The sequence below is a fragment of the Micropterus dolomieu genome, linkage group LG23, assembly GCF_021292245.1.
Source record: "Micropterus dolomieu isolate WLL.071019.BEF.003 ecotype Adirondacks linkage group LG23, ASM2129224v1, whole genome shotgun sequence".
NCBI classification, from domain to species: domain Eukaryota; kingdom Metazoa; phylum Chordata; class Actinopteri; order Centrarchiformes; family Centrarchidae; genus Micropterus; species Micropterus dolomieu.
In genome coordinates, this window is record NC_060172.1 from 844899 (window position 1) to 869998 (window position 25100).

Here is a 25100-nt window from a genome sequence, read left to right on the forward strand (position 1 = left end):
GAAAAAGCTGCCGATTGAACAAGAGAAACAAGAATAACCATACAATAGGTGTTTGTTGCTGCTTTGGAGACAGATATTCTTGAGTTTTTTCTCCAATTTCCACCTCTGCATGTCTCCTTTGCAACCATTGTTTAAATCCAATAAAACATCTAAGTTGCATCACGGTAAATATGAAAAACACGCAGTGACTCTTTGTTATTGTTTCCTTTTGTGTGGAAATGCATCTGAATCACCCCGGTCACTTTTATCCCGTATCAAACCTTATGGTTCTTGTCACTGGTCTATTCTTCACAGTGTGATCGGTTCGTTAAGATTCACATTTACAACAGTTGCACTTGTGACGTGCTGTTAGAGTAGATCAATCATTCTGCAGAAAAAGCAGGATGTCCCTCTGAATGAAAATGTCTCTTATTGTGAACAGGGAGCCATAATGGTGAAACTTAAAGAGCAGCTCTGGACGACTCTATTGGAACTAAAAGACGCCGAGTTCAAGCAGTTCAAGTGGTTCCTGAAGCATGATGACATCCTGGAAGACTTTTCAGGCATCCCAGAGGCTTTTTTGGAGAAGGCAGAAAGGTGTTACACAGTGGATCTAATGGTACAGAAATATCAGGATCCTGGAGCTCTGAAGGTGACCTTAAAGGTGTTAGAAAAGATCTACAGGAACGATCTGGTGCAGCGTTTGGAAAAATCCTTCTCAAGACTTCAAGGTAGAAGTATAAATATCTGGAAAACAAGTTTCACGTGCATCTAATAAATTATATATTATTCATAATTTATTATTATATTCATAATGGATAATTTATCAAATCAAAACAATAATTAAGTTTTTTTAATAGTTATCCCGAGCCACTGTACAATACATTCAGCTAGAATCTTCTCGTTTTTAGTTATTAATGTAAATTGTGAGAGTAAATTGACGACTGTCCACAATTAAACTTGTCAGCCAAGGTCTGTACTCCGCCAAAGATCATTTCTGTGGGAAGACGTTCCACTCTGTACCACCACTGTACAACAACAGAGTGTTTCTGTAGTTCCCTTAACTACAACAGAGTGAGACGTCTTCTCTCTAGTAGATTGTTCTTCTATATTAATTTATAATTTATGCATATAAACGGAATGGTTTTGAATCAGGGAATCAGTGTTTGGATTAAGTAAATCATGAAAAATAAGATAAGCCAAATTTAGTATTTTGGAAGATAGTTAGTGACTCGGATCGCTTTATCAGACGTCCCTAATTAGAATAGTAATTGACACAGTAAACACCAAGAGCTGTTCTGTAAGACTGACCAGATGTTGTCTTGTTCTGCCTTTCTGTTTTAGACCTCAAAAACCATGACTCTGTTCCTCTCAAAAGTGATCATGAAAGAAAGAAGGCCGAGCTGGGGGATAAAATTAAGCTGATGATCCAGGAGAGACAGATGAAGATCAGAGAAATCAAACACTCCGCAGAGCTCAGCAACAAATCTGCAGACAAACATGTCGCAGACAGCGAGCGGGTCTTCGCTGTTTTGTTGCAGTCTGTTAAGAGAAGTTTGACTTATCTTATCAAGGCAATTAATGAAAAGCGAAAAACAGCACAGAAACAGGCCGACGACTTCATCCGAGAGCTGGAGCAGGAAATCTCCGATTTGACAAAGACAAGCAATAAGATGGAGCAACTCTCACGCACCGAAAACCACCTCAACGTCCCCTTTGGCTCACTTCCTCTCACCAAGAACTGGACAGAAGTCAGCGTCCCTCCACCGTCATATGGAGGAAGTGTCGGGACAGCTGTGAATCAGCTGCAGGAAGAATTCAGCAAAGAGAAAGAGAAGCTGATCGCCAAGGCCAAGCTGCACAGGGTCCAGCAGTTTGCAAAGGATGTGACTCTAGATCCTGATACAGCAAATCCCAACCTCATTTTGTCTGAGGACGGGAAACAGGTTTACTGTGGTGACGTAAAACAAAACCTCCCAGACAACCCAGAAAGATTTAATTGTGCCGCAAATGTCTTGGGAAAGCAGAGCTTCTCTTCAGGAAGATTTTACTACGAGGCTCAAGTTGAAGGGAAGACTTCTTGGGATTTAGGTGTCGTCAAAGAGTCTATCGACAGAAAGCTATCGGTCACAGCAAACCCTACAAATGGCTACTGGACGATATGTTTAAGGGATGCAGATAAGTACAGAACGGCTGCTGTCCATCTCAGTGTAAAATATCCGCCAAAGAAGGTGGGTGTGTTTGTGGATTACGAGAAGGGTTTGGTCTCCTTTTTTGACGTAGATTCTGCAGACCTTATCCACTCCTTTACTGACTGTTCCTTCACGGAGAAACTCTACCCATTCTTCAGCCCTGGTCTTCATTATGAGGGCAAAAACTCAACCCCTCTGATCGTCTCCCCTGTCAATTACACTGATTAGATTTTCAGCAACTTCACTATTTCCCCATAAACTTCAATATATTCATGTTCATATATTTTGCTATTTATGTATTTTATCTGTTTTTAAATGTACATAACTTCTGGTTTTAAGTGTCTTTGAGTGTCCTGAAAAGCACTATAGAAATAAAATGTATTATTATTATGATTATTACTAATAATACGAGAAGAGTAGCTTTGAAACTGTCAGAAAATGTACTGGGGTTTGGTTGTAGTAACAGATTGTGCCACTAGATGGTGCCACTTTCTCTTTGATGAAATGGAGTTACAGATTCGGCCTCACTCTGCTCACTGCTACAGTCTCCAGAGTGATTATTTCCCCTAAGGAAGGAGTTGGGATGTGCATATTGATATTCAACCACTAATGTGTGTATATAGAAGGTACTACCTGGCATTGTATGGTTAATGAATACCGCACAATAAAGTAACAGTGAGAAAATCCCGACTTTTTCTTTGTTTGGAGGAACACAACATACAATATACAGAATTATCTCTGAGTGGCCAAAGCACCAGCCAATGTTGGCACATCAGAAGAATCTATCATCTACTGACATTTCCAGATACTGTAAATACCACAGACCATTACAGGCCTGGCACCAGCCACCTTACCACAATGCCTCAACCTGCCACCACAATTTAAAATCTTTTTCTCTGACATCCAACACCGGCCACATCGGGACTTTTTCCACTAATAGGAATTCCAATTGACTGTAATGATTGGACATAATTGTTATTGTATTTGTATTGCCATAGTACTAGAATGTATATATTTATACATTTATATAGAACTTATCCTACTTTATTGTATTTTGTCTTTATTTTTTCAAAAATGTGTCTAAATGCATGGCCTCAGATCTACTACAAATTGTCAACATGTCTCTCCTCTCAGGTTTTTTCCCCACAACATGCAGTCATTAAGCCACTCTTAAAAAAGAGCAAAGACAGTTCACTAATGAGCAATTAAATGCCCATATCAAATCTCCCATTTTTAAGTAAAATCATTGAAAAAGCTGTTTTTCAGCAGCTTGGTGCTTTCTTGGCACTAAAGGCAAATTTATACTGCGTCAAATTGAGGCCGTAGGTGACAGTGTAGGCTACGGGGCTACGCAGAGGCTACGCCGTGCACCTCCAAAATGTAACTACACGTCGAGTCAATGCGGACCGTAAGCTCTGTGATTGGTCGGCTGGGTAGCCTCGCAATGCCTCCGAGCGGACCGGAAGTACCCCGTGCTTTGAAATAACTTTTAGTAGCGGCCAAAACGGCGGCTGTAATACAGTGAATTAATATATTTGACCGTCGCAACCCGAGCGAAATGACTCGTTTCGCTATGAGAATGTGATCCATTCGGTCGGTAACATTTTAAAAGGCTACACCAGTCGCACGTTTACAATTTTACTCCCATTTACGTTAGCGGAGCGCTTAACCGGAAGTTAGCCTGCTCGGCCGGCAAAAGTGAACACAGTGGACGCTGTAGCGCTACTGCTGACTAGCGTTTGGGGGTGTAATTGCAGAATGACGGACACACCTACGCACAACTATAAAGGTATGGCTACGTGCGTAGCCTACGGCGTAGGTACACACGTAGGACCCTACGCAGGAGTATAAATCGGCATATTTTAACTTCCAATCAGGATTTTGACCACACCACAGCACTGAGACGGCTCTTGTTAAGGTCTTCAATGACATCCATTTAAACACTGACAGTGGCAGAATTTCAGTCTTAGTATTATTGGATCTCAGTGCTGCATTCGACACAGTCGACCACAACATATTACTAGACAGACTTGAAAACTGGGTTGGACTTTCTGGCACAGTACTAAACTGGTTTGAATCCTACTTTAAGGACAGGGACTACTTTGTGTCCTATAGGTAATCACACATCTGAGCTGACAAAAATGACATGTGGAGTTCCCCAAGGCTCCATTCTGGGACCTCTTTTGTTTAACATTTACATGCTTCCGCTGGCTCAGATTATGAAAAACAACAATATGTTACCATAATTATGCAGATGACACACAGATTTACATAACCATTTCACCAGGGGACTATGATCCCATACAGGCGCTGAGTAACTGTATTGAACAGGTCAACGATTGGATGTGCCAGATTTTTCTTCAATTAAACAAAAATAAAACTGAAGTTATTATTTTTGGAGCCAGGGAGGAGCGATTGAAAGCCAGTGTTCGACTTCAATCTGTAATGTTAAGAACCACAAATCAAGCCAGAAATCTTGGTGTAGTCATAGACTCAGACCTAAATTTGAGGAGCCACATTAAGACAATTACAAAGTCAGCCTACTATCACCAGAAGAATATATCAAGGATTAAAGGACTTATGTCTCAGCAAACTTATTCATGCATTTATCTTCAGTCGACTCGACTACTGTATCAGCGTCCTTACAGGGCTCCCTAAGAAATCCATCAGAACGCTGCTGCTCAAGTCCTCATTAAGACCAAAAAGGTGGATCACATCACTCCAGTTTTGAGGTCTTTACTTTGGCTTCCCGTATGTCAAAGAACTGATTTCAAAATCCTGCTGTTAGTTTATAAAGCACTGAATGGTTTAGGGCCAAAATACATTTCTGATCTTCTGCTTTGTTACGAACCATCCAGACCTCTCAGGTCATCTAGGGCAGGTTTGCTTTCTGTCCCCAGAGTCAAAACTAAACAAGGAGAAGCAGCGTTCAGTTATTATGCTCCGTATATCTGGAACAAACTCCCAGATAACTGCAGGTCTGCTGAAACTGTCAGTTCTTTTAAATCAAGACTGAAGACTTTTCTTTTTACCATAGCTTTTGATTAAATATTTACACGGTGAGAAATGAGTAGGTAACTGAGTGAAAAGATAATGAGAGTGAGATTGAACAGAGTGAAGGAAGTGGTCTTAAATTTCACACCTGTGTGATTTGAAGGACCCTCTGTCCACCTGTAAATGCGCAGGTGGGTCTAGAGTATAACTGGATCAAACTGACCTGTGGACAGACATGTCCTGGTTTCACTGTAGTGTCCGAGGGTTTTTGGAGTTTCAGTGGACCCAAAGATTGCTATGGACCCGAGTACAGACTAGCTAGAGAGAGTAGTACTTCTCTGTTTATTCTCTTTTCAAAAGATTTCAATTATTTGCTCAACCCCTCAGCCTGTTTTTACTTTCCATTTAACTCTTTTAACCCTGATTGTACACTGCACTGTAACTTTTACTGTCCTGTTTTACCCTGTTTATTATTATATTTGTTTAATCATGTTTTTATTTTCTATTTTACCATTTTATAATGTGTTTTTTTCCCAATTTCCCAAAGCACTTTGAATTGCCTTGTTGTTGAAATGTGCTATACAAATAAACTTGCCTTGCCTTTATTTTTACATTGCCCTGTGCTGTTGTGCCAACTTGAAAATAACTAAGAGGTGACAAATATCAAACATTTCTGGAAAGTACACGGGGGCATGTTATGTTTAAGGGCTATATATTTGAGTATTCACAGAATGAGACTGTTACGAGAGCAGTGTATTATGGGTGGTTTGCATTTACATTTATTCATTTGGCTGAAGCCTAGATGTCAGGTTTTTCGGATGGGACGTGTTTTGCTTGTACAGTAGAAATGCAGAAAAACAAGTTTTAAACAACTCCTGACGTCTTAATTGCAAAAACTGACCGGTGACTTAATCATTGTGTCAGGGTGCGGCATGGTGAGCAGGTTGGTGGACCCAAAACGCAGGACTCAGAGCGGAGCAGGTAATGTTCAAAAGAGAGAGCAGGGGAAAACAGAGAGACTGACATGCAGAGGGATTACAAGGGGTAACAGGCACAACGCGGGTTACTGAACACTAAACAAAGGCCATATCACAAGATGTAACAGATCAGAAATAACAATCAAACTAACTCAGACACAAGCAAACAGATCAAAACAAAACTAACACCAACAGTTTGAGGCTGGTATAAAACAGAACTCAGAGCAGGCATGAGTAAAACAACACAGAAGTACACAGACCCGGAGAAAACACTAAGACATGAACCGAGACACAGAACGAGGAGCTACGACACAGAGCTAAACCTAAGATACAAGACAGATACTAAGTAAGCTTAAAGATGCGGATGAATAAAATAATAAACAAGGCTACACAGAGGCTAAAGCAGAATGATCAAACTCATAATGAAGTAAACAAATCATAACCCCACAAGCAGACAGTACCAGACCAACCAGCACACACACAGTAAACTAGACACAAGACATGACTGAACCCCAAAACACAGACTAATAGTTAGTCAACAGATACTGGACACAGGGCAATAGACAGGACTGAAACCCAGACACAGAGAAACCAAAATCAAAACGCAGAGAAGGCATGGCCAAAATAATATAACACAGACAAGCTCAGGACAGGACCGTGACACATTGCCAAAAATGACTGGAGTCACAGAATATCATGTCAGAAAATGTCATGTCAAAAAAAGCTCTAGGCTGAAAAAGGGTTTTAAAGAGAGAAACTCATATTTGCCCTTTTATATTAAATATTAGAGTCTCGACTGAAAACTAAAGGGGACAGAGCGTTTGCTGTCAGGGCCCCGAGGCTCTGGAACAGCCTGCCCGAGGAAATCAGGTCGGCTGAGTCAGTGAACTCTTTTAAGTCCCTTCTTAAAACATACTTTTATAGGAGAGCCTTTCCCGATCTTATTTGACTTTATTTTATTGTATTTTACTAATTTTATATTTATCTTAAACGTGTATTTAAGTCTTTTCAATGTTTTCATGCTTTTATCTTGTATTGTTTTTGTATTATTGTCTCTTGGGTATTATTGTCTTGTCACTTGTTAAAGCACTTTGTAACTTGTTTTTGAAAAGTGCTCTACAAATAAAGATTATTATTATTATTATTATTATTAACTAATTTCAGCAGATTAGATAAACCAGAAACAACAAGACATTGATAACAAGTGGTAGAGAAAGTGAAGCAAAGCTCCAGTCCTGACTCGTTCGTGTCTCAAGAAGAATTTCTCAGCTCAATCACAGTGCATATGCAGGTGAGTACTTTGGTTACACTTACACTTATAAGGCAAGGCACATTTAATTTAAGTAAGTTTAAAGTAATATTTATTCATTTGTATTTTGAAAATTAAACTGATGGACATTCAGAAATGGACCTGATATGTAATTGATACATATTGTATAAAAGGTCAGGAGTTAGATGAATAAAAGCTGCACTCCCTGCTGCAGTGTCTTGATGTTCATATATTTCTCATAATTTGCTAAACTGTGTTGTCATTTATAATGTCAACTATTTGAGTCTCTGGGCAATATTTTAATAGCAAAGCAGTAAGTCTTTGGCACATGGACTGGGCGCTTTCAAGCTTGTTGTATGTGCAGCAGGGCAAAGTGCAACAGGGCTGCATGAAATTAAATATGCTCTCAACTAAAAACTGACATTGCAATATGTTTCTTTTTATTTTATTTATATTGCAATATGAAAAAATACAGGAATTTTAACCAGATGAGACCAAACTATCCTTTCTTGAGCTTTAATGCAGTAAACATGTTTTCAACAAATAATATAAAAAAAGAGCAGCTATACAACAGACCTCTGGGTGGTTTGAAAAGATCCACTGTTTAAGTGGTTTTCTCTTGTTTCTGCTTGCCTGCTAGGTTAGATACGGATCTGTGCAAAGGAATTCGAGGTCAAAGCCATTATATACGTTCATTTTACCACTACTATCAAATTGCTTGATTTGAGCTACCCGTTTTATAAAGGGCTGTATGTGTCCTATTTGGGCTGCTGAGTATATGTTTGGTTGTCATTTCCAATATACTAAGTTTTAGTTGAGTTTTGGTAATTTTTTAGACTTCTAACATTCGGTTCGGGTAAAACAGAGTTCCCCTTCTTTAAAAACAATGCAGTGATACAACACCTGTATACAAAGCACCTAAATTGTGAAGGCCAAGGGAGTCGGAAAACACAACACTTTCAGGAATCTTCTTTCACAAACCTAATGTGGCGTGTGCTGACTTTTCCAGAGGTGTTTCCTGCCTGCAAAGCAGTGTGTATATTAACACTATTATTAACACCTGTCAGCTTCTGATCAGCAGGTTAAGCACCAGGAATGAGAATGAAGTGCAGTCTCCAATAATCTTTACTTTCCTTCTAGGTGTTGTGAACTGCTCCCCTCAGCATCCAGTGTTATCGACTGACCATTTATAAACCCCTGTAGAGGTATGTGAAGTAAAACTAAAAAAAAGTTTTAAAAGGTAATTGTTTTAGTCCCATTCATTTTGTTTGTATACACTTTTCTGTAACACAAGTAGAGATTCAAACACTACTGTTGACTCAAACTTATAACAACCTGGAGCAACATTATAAATGATACTCTATTTTTATGAAATACAAATTTGTGAGAGCCAATAAAGTGAAAAAACAGGATGTCCCTCTGATTGAAAATGTCTCTTATTGTGAACAGGGAGCCATAATGGTGAAACTTAAGAAAGAGCTCTGGACGACTATTGGAACTAAAAGACGCCGAGTTCAAGCAGTTCATGTGGTTCCTGAAGCAGGATGACAACCTGGAAGACTTTTCAGGCATCCCTGCAGCTCTTTTGGAGATGGCAGAAAGGTTTGACACAGTGGATCTAATGGTTCAGACATATCAGGATCCTGGAGCTCTGAAGGTGACCTTGAAGCTTTTAGAAAAGATCGTCAGGAATGATCTGGTGCAGCATTTGGAAAACTCCTGCTCTGGGACAAAATGTAAGTTGGGAGAAGGAAAAACACATACAGTGCATCTGGGAAGTATTCACAGCGCTTCACTTTTTCCACATGTTGTTATGTTTCAGCCTTATTCCAAAATAGATTAAATTCATTATTTTCCTGAATTATACATAAGCCTTTGCCATGACGCTCAAAATCCTGTTTCCACTGATCATCCACAGTTAGATGGTGCAAAGGATAAGACTATGCCTTTGGTGTGAGAGACCCAGGTTCAATCCCCCACTGTGACCCATCCACCACGTGTCCACCAAAATTGTCTGTAGACCTCTGAGACAGGTTTGTTTTGAGGCAAAGGTATGGAAAAAATTCTGCTGCATTGAAGGTCCCAATAAGCACAGTGGCCTCCATCACCCGTATATGGAAGAAGTTTGTAAACACCAGGAATCTTCCTAGATTCTATTAAGATTGAACTCTTTGGACTGAATGGCAAGCGTCATGTCTGGAGGAAACTAAGCAGCGCTCATCACCTGGACAAAACCATCCCTACAGTGAAGCATGGTGGTGGCAGCATCATGCTGTGGGGATGTTTTTCTGCGGCAGGAACTGGGAGACTAATTAGGGATAATGAGGGAAAGATGAATGCAAACCTGAACCTGCTGCAGAGCGCTCTGCACCTCAGACTGGGGCAAAGGTTCCTCTTCCACCAGGACCATGACCCTAAGCACACAGCCAAGATAACAAAGGAGTGGGTAAACAGGACAACTCTCTGAATGTCCTCGAGTGGCACAGCAAGCGCCCAGACTTGAATATCTGGCCCATGGAAAACCCTACCCCAATAACAGACACACAAACCTACCAAAGCTACCTCAACAATTAGGTGGCGATGTTTGAAGGAGTCCTGAAGATGGTTTCTGGACTAAATGGTTGAGGAATGGAAATAAGTATGTTGCCACTGACTAAAACCCTGTCCGTCTCTTCCGAACTGTCGTCCTCAGAAGGTGGGACTGTTTGTAGATTATGAGGATGGTCTGGTCTCCTTTCATGACGCAGATGTTGCAGACCTTCTCTACTCCTTTACTGGCTGCTCCTTCACTGTGAAACTCTACCCATTCTTCAGTCGCTCTACTAATGACATAACATCAATAATTATTGTGTCTCTCTGCCTTGTTTTATACCTCAGGACGAGTGATGTTGGTGCTCCTAAAGAAAAGTATGAAAGAAAAAAGGCCAAGCTAAAGTGTTGCTAACATTTTCTAATGGATGTGACAAATCTCTTTCTTTCAGATGACGAAGGACAAGAAGACAACGAAGAAGACGACGACAACGAAGAAGATGAAGACGAAGAAGACGAAGAAGATGAAGACGACGAATATTAAGGATTTTATTAATCTCTCATGTGGGTCAATTTTTCTTTAGCAAACTGTTATCAAATGTATTTAATGTTATGTCATTTCAAAAAATATATTTGAGCATTGACAATAATATGTACACTTGTACATTTTCCAGTATAAAATGAATGACATGCAGATACTTCATATGCAGTGTTTTGGCTACAGATACATTTCATTATAAACAAATATGAAATTTGGGGTATTGTTTGACTGAATTAATGTATTAAAAATTAATTAACACAAAAAAACTATAGAGGAGGACATTTTAAAATTGTACCTTGGTTTAGTTGCCAGTTTATAAACAAGAAAAAACTCCGCATGAGCTAAATTCACGGTGTATTGGTTTGTCATCTAAGTAATACTGCACATTGGTTCACCAGACATCTTGCCACCCAGTTTATCAACCGTCCAGTTTGTTCTTGTTTTGTGCAGACAATGCAAATGGTCAATATACTCTGAATGGAGGTCTTGGAAAACAGTGTCAGCATAGTGTTAGCTGCACGGAAACCAGGAAGTAGGCGGGTCTTCATTCCACAGGTAGACCTTTCCTCAGCACAGGGTCGCACAGCCTACTTGGTATAGGTGAGACAGAACGTGTCAAGTCAAGCAATTGTATCTGCAATAGTACAGCTACTAAACAAAATATAGTTTAGAGTTTTTTCTCTATAAATTCTGAATGTACCTGTTTCCAGCCTTGACAACCACCATGCGTGATCGGGGAGGAAGTAGGAAAATACTAAAATGATCACATGACTCCTATATTATCTCTAATTGGTGGAATTGGTGTTGTTACAACTCTCCCCATGTTACAACCATGCCTGGTCTCCCCTAAGTAGTTTCTGGAGTGAGCCATCCATCATCTTCCTAAAGGTGTTGGTCACACTCTGATGAGGTCAACGGAACTAGATCACCTGCAAAAAATAAAAAGCCCAAAAAAGTTTGTATTAAAAGTTAAGATTGAAATGTTATTTTTCCACAGGCTTTCACAAGCGTTTCTTTCATTTGACACTAGCTCCGACATAACGTACTGACATGGTGTTTCGATATATTTAACAGAAAAGACTGGATAAATAGGTGGTTGGGGTGGATGGAGGGCCAGAACCCGGACTTTGAACCGGGAGACCGGGGTTTGTGTCCCGTGTGAAACAAAAAGTGAACATAAATATTTTATTGAAGTGACATTAGTTAACTGAGGGTACCCCCAGGATTGTCAAAGTTAAATTTAATACCACCTAGGATGAATTTTATACCAATTTCACTGCCGTATAATGGAAAATCTTGAATCATATTCAATGCTTAAATATATAAATGGGAGTCTGGGGGTCCCCTAGAAAATTTTGTGCACTAAACACTTAATTTCCTGCATTCTGGAGACATTTCCTGTTCTGCCTTTCACACATCAATTTATGATAATGTTTTACGGAATCTAAAGCAGTGCAGCTCTCATTCTGTGTTGCTTTCACATTTTTCTCTGTAGATCAACTTTTCTCATGTAATATCATCCCTGCTGAATTAGCACACATGCAGGCATGATTTAGTCTTCCCTCCTCTTTTGTCATGTTCACAGGTAGAGAACAGAAAACCAAATAGAAACTGTGACAAGAAGTATAAACCTTTCTCAAAGCATTTGTTCTTTGCCATTTCATGTTGCAAGCTAATAGTTTTATTTCCCTGGTGGTAGTCGACTACAAAATAAAGATAAAACGGCAAATTTCAGAGAACTTCTTATATGGTATGACACATTCCCAAACTAAATTCAGTTAGGTTACAAAAAAATTAAAACATCATTACAGATTTCAACCAATGCCTGAAAAATAAAATAAAAATTTTAAATATGTTTTTTTTTTTTTTTAAAAAGCATTCATAAATGCACCAGTAACAAGAATCGGTGCAAAGAAACAAGAAAAAAAATACATTTTTGCTCCACAAGATTACTAATTCTGAACTTAAAAGTATTGTGTCTAATATAACAATATTTGTCAAACTCAAGGTTTACTGTTTTATAATGCCAGTAGTATAGTATATGTTTACACTAATCTATGGAAGCCCATTCCTGCCAAACAAACTATGATTCAACACTTTTATTTTTATTTTAAGCATCTTTCATGTAACACAGGGCAGAAAACGGCAAAAAGCACATTTATTGGTTTATCATTTTGGCAGTAATGGGTCTCCTAATAAGATGAATAATGTGCATAAAGTAATAGTTTTCTATACAGTTATGGGAACACTGATATTTGATCAATTCACTTGTTTGATTTTTTATTTTATTTTTTCTCTAACAACATCACTTTCACTTACTTTTGTTTTTTGTTCATTTTACACCTCTTCACATTTCTTGCATTTACATTTTTCACATGCAGCTTTTATCATTTTAGCCCACAATATTTATATATTTAGCCTTTCCACTATTTTGTCACTAAGACTCCATATTCATATAAAATGTATTAATGAGATGAAATTTAAACCACAATATCAGCGTGTTCCTTCACAGTAAAAGCACGGGTTAAGTTACAGTAGCACTTAGGTTTAATGATGCATGTTACACAGGTCATTTAGGCACTGCTGATTGGCTGTAGCCAGTCAGCGAGGGGGCGTGGCCATGTGTGGGTGTTCAGGCAGTGGTGAAGGCAGTCTCCTACCTGCCAATCTGACAGTAGAGAATCATTGAGAAGACCATGCCGAAAATCTGCAGAGAGAAAAGGAAACAAATCAAAACCAAACACTAAAGACTGCCACCATATATAAAAAATTTATATTGGGGTTCAATTTATGGATTTATGGTGTAAATCATCAAGTCTGGTCAAAACATGTATTATATTTTGTCTTTAGTTAACACATACTGTATTTGTTCTATTTTCATTGTTTTCGTACTATGACTTCATTTATGTTTTATGGTTGTATAAAGCTTGCTTGTTTTCTGATCTACTCTGATTATGCTTTTAATACAAAAAAATTAAAAGCCCTCTAATGTTTCCCTTCATTTCCTTACAAGGCTTTAATTGTGAGACACACCCACACTTTGAGTTTTTATATATTTTTATATTTATATTATATATTTTATATTTATATTTATATTTTTGTGAAGCACATTGTATTGCACCTTTTATATGTTAATTAAATGTGCTATACACAGTAAATGTACTTTTCATTATACTGCATATATATATATATACTGTATATCCTTTGAAGTGTTGAAATATGTAGTCATATTGTTTGTTTATTAATGTTGCTTAATGAAACTTTAATCTTCACTTAAAACAAAAAGCTACCAATGAAGTTATTATTATTAATATAGGTATATGCCTTGGTTATTTTTTGCATGGCTGTTTCTCATGGGGAATGAAAAAATGTTAAGGGGTGTGTGTGTGTGTGCTGACCATAAAGACGGCGATGGCGAAGGCAATTCCCAGCAACACCTGCATGGTTTTCTGCAGCACATTGACGATTTGGGTGGAGCAGGGCTGCAGGACGAAACATGACATCATCATACTGTGCAGTACTGATACCAAAACCATCATTATATTTTTTATTCACGATGATAAATGTTAAGCAGTGGATTGATTGATTTTCAGAGATATTAACTGACACCAGTCGCTGCTTGGCAGGAACGAAGGACATCAATCTAAAAATTAAAATATTCAAAATCATAGAACACAAAATGTGTTTCTGTGCACCCGAGTGACACTCAAGCACTCGTGCTCGGTTCTCACCGTGCTGTAGACGCCGTTTGAACATGCTGGTTGTGTGCCATTGCAGTTGCAGGAGCTGGGAACCTGGTTATTCCAGTCTGATGATCCATTCACAACACCACAACACTGCAGCTGGAAGGAAAATACAAAAACACGTGAGATTCAGCCGTTAGCAAGGCTGCAGCAGAACAGCAAGAGTTTTAGACCTTGAGAGTGACAACACATTATAGCGCGTATAAGTGTGTGTGTGTGTGTTACCTCCTGCTGCAAGCTATTCAGGTCTGCTGTCACATTAGCTGGTTGACTTGAAAGTGGGAGCAAGTTCTGCATGCTGTTCTTCACCCAGTCATCTAACTGCACAAACAAACAAAATAAACACAAACCACCTCCACCCCTCCCAACAAACTGATGAGACTACAGGGTGACGTGATGACGGTGTTGCTATCTGTTTTACCTTCGACGATATTATGGCTCCCAGCAGGCCCGCCGCCAGCAGGAGGAGGAAGATGATGAGGATGTTGATGTAGAACTGAGGGAACAGAGAAAGGGGGGAATGGTGATAAAAATCTTTAACCAAATCTCCTCTACTCACATAATTTTCTGAGCTTCCAAATATCAACGGTTACTATTAAATTTAAAAAAAGAATATTGATTAAAGTTGCAAGCAGCGTTGTGCGGGCCCTCGCTCCATGATGCATGCCGGTGCATGAAGGCCTACTGGCCAGAGGTCGGGAGACGCAGCTATGAATAATCGCATGTTTTGGACCAGCCACGAAGGAGTTAAACTTCTCTTCCTGTGTCTCATGTGGCGCTAGAGAACACTCGCTAATTCTGTTTTATACCAGTACATGAAGTGTGGACCATGCTGTGAAAACTACATGTAAATCAAATGATTACTGAAAGAAACGGCAAACTTCCTGTTTACCTGATGTCTTGATAAATCCTGTATAATCAGTACAGCAACAGTTGTCTCATACTCACTACTCAAACAGTGTAGTTATTTACTAATCATTTTTAGTGATTTCTAGCTTAAGCTACTGTCAATGAAATCAAAAACTTTCTGCAGATGTTTCACTTTAATCTCTTCAATTAATCACAATCAATTATTTGTTATATAATTATTATTATTACAGAAAAGTTAACAACTTCAAACAAAAATTTGCTAATAAATACATAACAATGGAAAAGGTTTTCTAGCTTTTTACTAAAGATGCAAATAAAACATTACGTGACAATAACTTAATTTTTAATAGAAAGCATGAGAGCCAATTGTATCATAATGAGTTATTTGCTAAATTCATATAAAATATTTTTATATATAAAAAAAACGTACGAATACTGGTGCCTTTCCTGAGTGCTTTTTATTTTCAAAAAATGTTCTCTAAAATCAGGTTTTAGTTAGAAAACATCCAATCAAGTCCTCACCAACAGCAGCATGCAGCGGTTCTCTCTGATGGCTCCGCAGCAGCCCAGGAAGCCGAGCACCATGATGATCGCTCCGATGGCGATCATCAGGTTGACGCCAGGAAGAGTATCATTGGCGATCTGAAGGTGAAGGGAGACAGTGAATCAGTATTTTACGCTGGTCCACAATAACATAGCACAAGTCCTATTAAAAAACTGTGACTCACCAAGCTTATATTATAGCCGGCTCTCAGGTAGATGGAGACGGCGAGGATGATGCAGCCACTGAGCTGGAAAGAGGGAGAGAGGTGAGATTTAAATGTGCAACAAGCATCACTTGAATTTATTGGCGACGTGTCGTGAAGAAAACCCGCAGCAACTCGAACTCTGCATACAAGAGATCTCCAAATCTAACGGGAAACTAAACAACTAGATTTGTGACCCCTCAAGGATAATTATATTTTAAAAAGCACATGGCCTTTACTCTAGTGCCACCCTCAGGACAAAAAAAACACACTTAATAAAGAACCCTGGAGTGCATGAGGAACTTCCAGCTGCACAGCAAGAATATTTTTGTTTCTTGTCTGTGTCCACTCCAGAGTACCTTGATTCAAAATGAAATAAAATACACTTCATGGTCACAGTCGGTGTTCTAGTTCATCCCAAAGGTGTTGGATGGGATTGAGGTCAGGGCTCTGTGCAAGGCAGCCAAGAACCTCAACACCAAACTGGGAAGTCATTTCTTTATGGAGCTGGCTTTGTGCACAGGGACCTGTTGAAACAGGAAAGGGTTCCCTTCGTTGGAACTGAGGGGTCAAACCAAAAAGGTTTCTAGAGCACATTAAAAACAGAGCTAACAGAGAGAATATTGGACTCACATTCTTCAGGTGACACAAACATGCCTCCACATGACTAATGCGTGAGTTGTATGAGTTGATCATGAGTAAAGTTGTTTGGAGTGATAGTTATCAAGAGAACATTTACCAGGATTGAAGCTCATTAAATTACAATTCATCAGGAATACAGTTCTGATAGTTGTTGGGGATTAGTCAATTCATTGGTTAACTAATTTATTGATTAATTGGTTGCAGTTGAAAGGATTAAAATAAATTGGAATAACAAATAATCAGGTTTAAAGGTATCGGGATTATAGGAGATCACAGTTACAGTAAATTAAGTCATAGTAAGTCATTCAAATGGCATTTAATCCAGTGAAATCTTGACAATGTTAACTTTTAAGGGAACGAAGAGCCAAAAGGTGGAGGAAGATTATTAGCTGTGTGTTTTATTTAGCCTCCTCTGTCGCAGAATAAACTGCTCCTCATAAGAGGAATGTTTTGCAAGACAGGAACTGAATAAACAGTCTGAATTTATTTTCCGTTAGCAACAGAGATGAGCTGATGAGCAAGTCAGCAACTTTTTATATAACAAAATAGTACAAGATGCCAGCCGAGTCCTGTTTTAGCTGTTAGCTCATGGTAGTTCACCAACTAGTCCTGTGAGTAGTCACAACCAAACTGAAAATAGACAATATTACAAAATCTTGTTTACTCCTTCATTTAAAATCTAAGCACAGGCTGAGCAGTGATACTAGGCTGCACTTGAAAGACCGAAGCCGATCACTGGGACACGCCCTGAAACTGAACAAGTTTGTGGAGGGAAGTCTTGTAAAAAACTCACTAAGTGATTCCTGCATCAAATCTGAGGCAAATTTCAAACAACCAAATAAACCTGCGACTCTGTGAAATAAGAAAAATGTGATTTAAACATGGAACATAACCTCTTGTCCAAAACATCACCTGTAAAGTCAAAGTGTTAAGAAGATGGAAATGATATCTTAAATAAAAGATTATCTGTTTTCCAGACTCACCCAGAACAGAAGGTTGAAGAGGAATAAAAGGTATTTGATGCATTTATTCACAGCCATGGCTTTAATTTCTCTTTGGTCATTCCTCTTCAGCGTGCTTCTTACTCACAACTCTGTCTTCAACAGACACGAGCTCCCCCCAGAACAGAGGCAGAAACAGAGACTCCCTCAGGCCAGTATACACTCCAACCTGCGCTACCCGTTTCCCTCCGAGAGAATGGGTCCCATTTGTCCTTTCTCCTCTCCTTTCCTACACCTCTACATAACTTCTTTTCATTTTACATTACATTAATTCATTTAGCTGACGCTTCTATCCAAAGCGACTTACAATTGCTATACATGTCACAGGTCACACGCTTCTGGAGCAACTAGGGGTTAAGTGTCTTGCTCAGGGACACATTGGTGGATGTCTTTGTCAGAGTTCATCTGTAGTCCCTGGACAGATAAAAACAGGACAGAAGTTTTAAGTCATTGAGATCAAGACTGCAGAACAACTAATAAAGAGAAAAGAGAATAATAATGTTGGCAAAAAACATTTTGCTATTCTTATTCTAAACCTCCCTGACTTTTGTCTGAGATGTTTTTATGAGTGTAAATTTAGCAAAGCAGTCATTAATCACTCCTTTCAATCTGATAAATGTCACCTGTTCAGAGTTCACTTTCCTGTGAAATACTGAATCTCGACAACTGTTGGATGGATTGACATGAAATTTAGTTCAGACATTTATGTTCCCTTCAGGATGAACTCTAAGAACTTTGGTAATCCTCTGACTCTCTGCAAAATAAATACCTGTACATGTACTTTATCCCACAATTTTTTACCTTTATCTATTTAATACATCACTGACTTTGAGACTATTTCTAGATGTTAGGGTTGGAAATATGACTCTTTACTACCATGTAGTGGAGGCTGTACAAAACTACAGCACAATCACACCCACCCCTGTTTATCTGACTCACCCATCCTCTCACCAACAGTTTGCTAACACGAGGACACGAGGCTACACGAGTACAATGTTCAGTGTTTCTATTCAACATCACACCTGACACCGGTAAGTCTCTACATTTCCTCCATCATGTTCTCATTGATGTAGTCAACACTGACCTTCTGTCATTAAAATAGGAGAGCAGCTGGTTAATAAATAACTTTACACCAACTTCAACTTAGTGTTTGTCCAGCTGGTGATTATCGAAGTGGCTCTTGACCTGCAGTTCGGGTTTTACAAATTTCAGCACTTTCCAGTGATATAATGAATTTGGTGAACTGGCTCACAACATGCCCATTTGCCCCTTTGTTTTACCAGCCACTTCCCCTGCATCACTCAATATCTGGCCTATGGAAAACTCTACCCTAATAACAGACACACAAACCCCACCTCAAACGATTTTTGAAGGAGTCCTGAAGATGGTTTCTGGACTAAATGGTTAAAGAATGGAAATAAGTATGTTGCCACTGACTAAAACCCTGTCCGTCTCTTCTGAACTGTCGTCCTCAGAAGGTGGATGTTTGTAGATTATGAGGATGGTCTGGTCTCCTTTCATGACGCAGATGTTGCAGACCTTCTCTACTCCTTTACTGGCTGCTCCTTCACTGTGAAACTCTACCCATTCTTCAGTCGTTCTACTAATGACATAATATAAATAATTATTGTTTCTCTGCCTTGTTTTATACCTCAGGACGAGTGATAACGTCACAAAGTTCATTGTGAACAAATTAAAAATAAAGAATTTCAGAAGCTTTTATTCCAAAATGAAATTTGGGGTATTGTTTGACTGGTTTATGTATTACAAATGTATTAACACAAAAAAAAACCTATAAAGGAGGACATTTTATAATTGAACCTTGGTTTAGTTGCCAGTTTACAAACAAACAGAAGCACCACATGAGTACTGACTTAATTATGCAAATTGGTTACAGGATATGACCATACTAATTACAGTATGGCAACGTCACAAAAAGCAAGTCGCTCTCTCCCCAGGTAATCAGAATGAACCAAGCCTACAAAGCCTCCTTCTTCAGCCTGCAGGCAACTTCAGCTGCTCAGGACAAACAGAACATAGGCTCACTACAAGTTTAAGCTTTATTGAGGTCAAACGCTTGTTGAAGTTGAAGGAATAGTTTGTGTAGTCCTTACTAAAACCGAACCCCTGTCATTTTAGCACTCAAGATTTAAGATATTTCATTTAGATAAAGCTATGACATCTAACTTTGTAAAATTAATAATAGTTGTGTGTGTTTGTAGCCAAGCCAGTGGGTGTCCAGCAGTTTGCAGTGAATGTGACTCCGGATCCTGATTCAGCACATCCTATTCTCATCCTGTCTGGTGATGGAAAGCAAGCTCGTCATGGTGATGTGACACTACTGGACAACCATGAGAGATTTTATAGATGTGTCTGTGGGGAGTAAACAAAGAATTGATCAACAGAAAGGGACAAATCACTCCTGAACCTGGATACTGGACTTCATGTTTGAGGAATGGAAATAAGTCTGGTAAGTAATAATGAACACCACGTCGCTCTGTGAACTGGCGTCCTCAGTGCTGTGTTTTGTAGATTATGAGGAGGGTCTGGTCTCAGATGAGGTTCAACCACCCAGCTTCAAAATATAACTCATGTTGTCACGGATGAGTAGCATTTTTAAGAAATCATGGCCAAATCTTTATGGGGGGAAAAAAAGGATTTATTATTTTCTGAGCATTGTTCATAAAATAAATGTTCAACCTTTACAGAAGAAGAGCAATTTATTAGTCATACATATAATATTCTGTGATGTGTTTGTGATAAACAAACTAAAATAACTCACTGACAATAAATACTCAGTAAGTACTGAAATCAAATAAACTTTATATCTTTTTGCTCTGCTCAGCATCTAGTCTGATGTCACCGATATATTCACATATTACATTTTGTATGTGTTAGTGTAAAAGAAACAAAAACAACAGTGACACTGTCTGTTTAATCAATGTTAGAAGATCGTTACTTCTAAAATAAACTATTTATACTGAAAACAGCCCACAATGTAAACAACTGATTTTAACGCTGGAAAAAGTCAAAGTCACTTCATCAGAACTGTAAAAATCATAAACCAAAACTCTGAGCGAGCCCGTTTAGCTACAGTAGTCTCTGCTGAAATGCTTGTTGACTTTGAAGATAGAAACGTAGACGCTGAGGCTGATGAGGAAGAACTGCTTCTGCTCCTTCAACCAGACCAGCCTCATCTTCACTTTACCATCCGAGTCCTGGTGATCCATCAGAAAGGGCTCGCCGTCGTAGTCGAAGGACAGCGTATGCTTCGCCATCCTGACCCAAATGGGTGAGCTGAGGCACCAGAAGGGTTTCCGGAACTCGTCCAGCAGAGTCAGCGATAAGATGCAGCAGTTCTACGCGGCGTGAGAAAGAACCATCAGAGCTGAAAAAAAGGGATGTGACCCTTTTTCCCCCCAAAACGAAACATCCTTTAAGTTGCAGACGTCTACAACCACAGTGCGTGCGCGTCTGCTGACCGAATCGTCACCACATCAATGGCATGCGATGGGTTGAAGAGGTCATCTTGTTGGATTATTTCTAATGTTTTCTTCTTATTAGCTTTAGTTTCAAATTTCAGCTAGGTATATGTGAGCAATTGGGGGTATTCATTCATATTTTGGTTTGGTTCATTTAAAAATAGCAGACAAGGATAATTTAGATTACTTAAAGATAGATATAGGATATAGACACAATACTTTAATCAATATATCAATTATTAAAGAGTAGCCTAACAAAAATACAGCTTATTGAATAGAAGAATTTGAAGAAAAAGAAGAAGAATTTGAAGAAGAAGAAGTAGTAGTAGTAGTAGTAATCGTAGTAGTCACAGTCACAGTCGTAGTAGTCGTAGTAGTCAGTTATCTGACGTTTTTATCAAAAGCGGCTTACAATTGCTATATATGTCAGATGTCGCACGCCTCTGGAGCAACTAGGTCAGGAGTGTTCAAGTAGAATTCAAAGAGGTCCAGTTAGAGAAAAGGTCCAGAACATCATAACGACTAACTTGCGTTATCATTCAGTAACATAACATATAGTTGTATCAACATGTGTTTTTAGTCAACAACGGACTGTCAAATCAAATAATATTTCAGTCAGTTTTCACATCAAACTGGAGGGATAATAAATAATAACTACTCTAATAATAAATTCTAAATTTAAGAAAACTAAAAGCCTAATTTTTTGAAAAAATTAAGTAAAAAGTGTAGCTTGAAGTGATGAAGTGTAGTCTTAACCAATTTTATAATGAGATATTCTGGTTCTGAACTGCCTGTGGGAGGAATGTACATGTAAGAATCTGTGCATTCTTGATTAAAAGCCATGTGAAATCTCTTTTATCTTTCGTCTCCTCAATTCGTGTGTGTTTCCAAAACGGCTCTGGTGAATCTCGCGGACTCGACTCGCAACCATCGGTATGCACAGATTTGATTAGGCTGAGCAGCGTCACATGAGATGATTGGAGCACATGCGATTGGTCTGTGAGTTTCCTGGTCCGCTAAACCAGAACAGTAAAAGGCTTGTGTCTTAACTGTGCCATCACCACCCACGTTAGGTCCATATACAGCCACTTTATTGCACTATTAATTGTTCAACAGAGTAATAGATCATATATATATATATATATATATATATATATATATATATATATATATATACATATACATACATATACACACACACACTTCAGTAGTATAACTACTACCCCTAGGGATGGGGTTCTTTAATTTTTATTGATATTGAGACTGCTTAATGATCCAATTTTTCATCGATACCACTCTCGATATTTTACTATTACTTGGTGACAGTTATTTGGTAAGACCAGCCACAAAAGGCATGAGGTAGGCCAGCACGGTGGGAGGAAAATATTTAATGTGCGATAACATTGTTATTTAGTGAGATGACATGTGACTTGCGATAAATAAATGTATATTCAAGTGTATACATTAGCTGCCTGGTTGTTTTTAAATTATTTATAGGATTAGAATTTAATATTTTAAATACAAATAATGTATACAAAAAAAAACAAATACAATAGCAAAGATTACTGTATATAAACTCAATATCCGACATCACAACAGCGTTTAGAAAGAATAAAAAACTTCCTCCTCACGGCCTGCAGGTAACGTTACCTGGTGGAAAGAGGGGCGGCTGGTTTGTCTCGGCCAGCAAATTTTAAGACTACAGACCAGTCTGTGCTTCAGACAGACAGCTTTCTATTTAGGTTGCTTTTAACATTTGGCTGACTACCAAGCTAACGTTAGCTGTGCTTTTAAATAACATCCAGCCTGACAGACAGAGGACAGAGATGATTTACCTCACAGACAGGTGTCCTGATAAGGTATCGTCTTTTTACTCTGGAAGGTTTTATTGCACATACTTACAGTAACTGAACATTTAATGTTACATCCTGTTGCCTCCTCCTGTCTGTGCTGAGAAACTGGTGACTGGTGTCAAACACTAACAAACATCAGGAGCTTATAGACTTTCAATTAACTGCATTTCAGTTAATTTCTTTCTCTCATTTTCACTAAAACACATGTACGGATGAGAGCTGATGACCGTAACAGTTCAGTTTAGTCCCCTCCTTTATAACAATTTCCCCTGGTGGATAAAAGTTAATATTCCTCTTATATATTAATAATACTTACATATTATAGAAATATAATTGTTAATGTAATTAAATATTAAAAATGAACTTAAGTCCTTACTGGTGTTGTGAAATTAATTAATCACGATTATTATGCATTATTTCTCTGACAATAATCTGTAATCGTTGCATCCCTATTGGTCGCATTTTAAAACACACCCCAACTTACTGCATGACCGGCTAGGTGTGTGTTCTGCGGCAGGTTCTGAAATGCCTTTATTGTGTTGGCCAGATGTACCTCCACCGAGCCCTCCAGTGTCTCGCTCTTCCAGGGCAGCTTGATGTTACCAGACAGCGATCTGTGCTGGGACACGTCGGTCCGGCTGATGACCCTCAGCTCCATCAGTCCATGCTGGATCTGAACTGATCACAGCAACACAACAAACTTTAGGTATCTCCACCAACCAGGAAAACTCATTCTGTCTGGATTATTTTAATCAGGGTGGTGCTAACTAAAGAACCAAATATTAAGGTTAAAGTTCTAAATACATTTAAAATAGTGACAGAAAAGTCAGGAAAGATTCAGGAATAAGAGACATTTTTCACAAACTGCATTATGTAATCGGATTACATGTGTGACAGGAGAGCTGGCGGAAGTGTCCCGACATGATCTCACTGCCGGTGTTGTGCAGGACAAAGTACAGAGAGTAGCCGTGCAGACCAAACTCAGGGTCCGAGATATCCACGAGTGGAGGCTCCACAGGCTCCAAGTACGGGCTGCAGGGAGGGACAAACAGGAAGATTAACAGGGTAAAGATGATTGAGGAACTTCAGAGGTGATTACAAAGAGATGGAACCCAAAAACAGATTGAAACAGCTTAAAGCTTATCAACAGAACTGAACAGATAACGTTTGTTTTAAATTTAACAACAGATAACATTGGAGTCCCCCAATTTGAGAATCACTAATTAATATTTACTCTTAAAATTAAGACTGATGTGATAAATTTGTTTTGAAATTCGAGAAAGGTCCCAAAACGTGTATTTTAAATGATGAAATTTGCTCTTAAATCATTTGAAATTAAGCACTATGTGACAACCATGAACTAATCCACATCAATAATCACACAACATGACACTCCTATACTCCTATTTTCTGGTCTTCTCCTAAATGTCACCTTTTGATGGAGATACTGCTTAATTTCCATTATTGTACTTTAATAAAATAAACAATTAAACATTCAACATTTGGGGCTTCCACATTCAGACGTGTTGTGGGCTGGGTAAATTAAAGCTGCAGTGATGTGTTGCGACCAGCAGATAGAGCAATCCACTTATGATTTATAGGCTCATGACCAAGCAGCAACCTCCGGATCTGTAAAGTGAAGCCGATGTGGAAGTCTTAAACCTGCATTCTTTTAAATGACCACCAGGTGGTGACTCCACTGGTTGCAAAAAAGTCTAAGAAAATGATGCTACGCCTCAGCTCTGTGAACTTATTACATGAGTTTATGGTCTCAGTCGCTAGTTTCAAGTCTTCTTCAACACAGAATGGTGTTCATTTAATAAATTATGGTCCTATTTAGGGCGACTGAACCTACTGACTGGGCTTTACAGAACCTGCTGGATAAAGGACGTTGGTTACGTATTGTAACCCCAGATTCTATGAGTATAGGCGTAGCCCTCTAAGAGCTGTCGCTATTGGGTTCATCCCCGCGCGCATGCGCAGTCCTGAAGATTTCTTTCGCGCCCATGTGCCGTGCACGGGCCTCTCTCAGGTCCGCAATTTAGGTATATAATACCGGCGAGACCAGAGATCTGCTCCCAAGAGGTCAGCTTTTTTTCTTCAGCCGACGCTGGTGGGACCAGTCGGGCCCGCAGCTTAGAGGGCTACGCCTATACTCATAGAATCTGGGGTTACAATACGTAACCAACGTTCTATTTCGTATAGGCTTCGCCCTCTAAGAGCTGTCGCTATTGGGATAAGGGCGAAGCCAGATGTAGTCAATGCCCACTGGACCCCCAGC

At 39.0% G+C, this 25100-nt stretch overlaps 3 protein-coding genes across 12 annotated transcripts in view; 1 reads left to right on the forward strand and 2 right to left on the reverse strand.

The window, feature by feature from the left end:
• The window catches only part of LOC123963128 (E3 ubiquitin-protein ligase TRIM39-like), a 5755-nt gene extending 2900 nt beyond the window's left edge, over positions 1 to 2855 (forward strand). The window contains exons 4-5 of one of the 2 annotated variants that reach the window (XM_046039705.1): positions 524 to 710; positions 1324 to 2855. In XM_046039705.1, the coding sequence (XP_045895661.1) occupies positions 524 to 710; positions 1324 to 2399 (1263 nt within the window). In that variant the 3' untranslated portion in view covers positions 2400 to 2855. Of the gene's footprint in view, positions 1 to 426; positions 711 to 1323 lie in introns of those variants that run through there. The other variant, XM_046039706.1, reaches the window with a different exon arrangement.
• Positions 1 to 11409, reverse strand: part of LOC123963129 (tetraspanin-8-like) — a 33366-nt gene extending 21957 nt beyond the window's left edge. Inside the window, exon 1 of the mRNA XM_046039708.1 lies at positions 11319 to 11409. The gene's annotated coding sequence lies outside the window, so the exon portion shown is untranslated. The remainder of the gene's footprint in view (positions 1 to 11318) is intronic.
• Positions 11289 to 25100, reverse strand: part of LOC123963126 (F-box only protein 15-like) — a 21653-nt gene continuing 7841 nt past the window's right edge. For 5 of the 9 annotated variants that reach the window (XM_046039699.1, XM_046039698.1, XM_046039695.1 and 2 more), the window contains 10 exons: positions 23706 to 23851; positions 23304 to 23497; positions 15824 to 15886; positions 15618 to 15737; positions 14647 to 14721; positions 14451 to 14546; positions 14214 to 14324; positions 13881 to 13964; positions 13143 to 13189; positions 11289 to 11411 (listed from right to left, as the gene is read on the reverse strand). In XM_046039699.1, the coding sequence (XP_045895655.1) occupies positions 11408 to 11411; positions 13143 to 13189; positions 13881 to 13964; positions 14214 to 14324; positions 14451 to 14546; positions 14647 to 14721; positions 15618 to 15737; positions 15824 to 15886; positions 23304 to 23497; positions 23706 to 23851 (940 nt within the window). In that variant the 3' untranslated portion in view covers positions 11289 to 11407. Of the gene's footprint in view, positions 11412 to 13011; positions 13190 to 13880; positions 13965 to 14213; positions 14325 to 14450; positions 14547 to 14646; positions 14722 to 15617; positions 15738 to 15823; positions 15887 to 20121; positions 20844 to 23303; positions 23498 to 23705; positions 23852 to 25100 lie in introns of those variants that run through there. The other 4 variants (XM_046039697.1, XM_046039696.1, XM_046039702.1 and 1 more) reach the window with 4 other exon arrangements.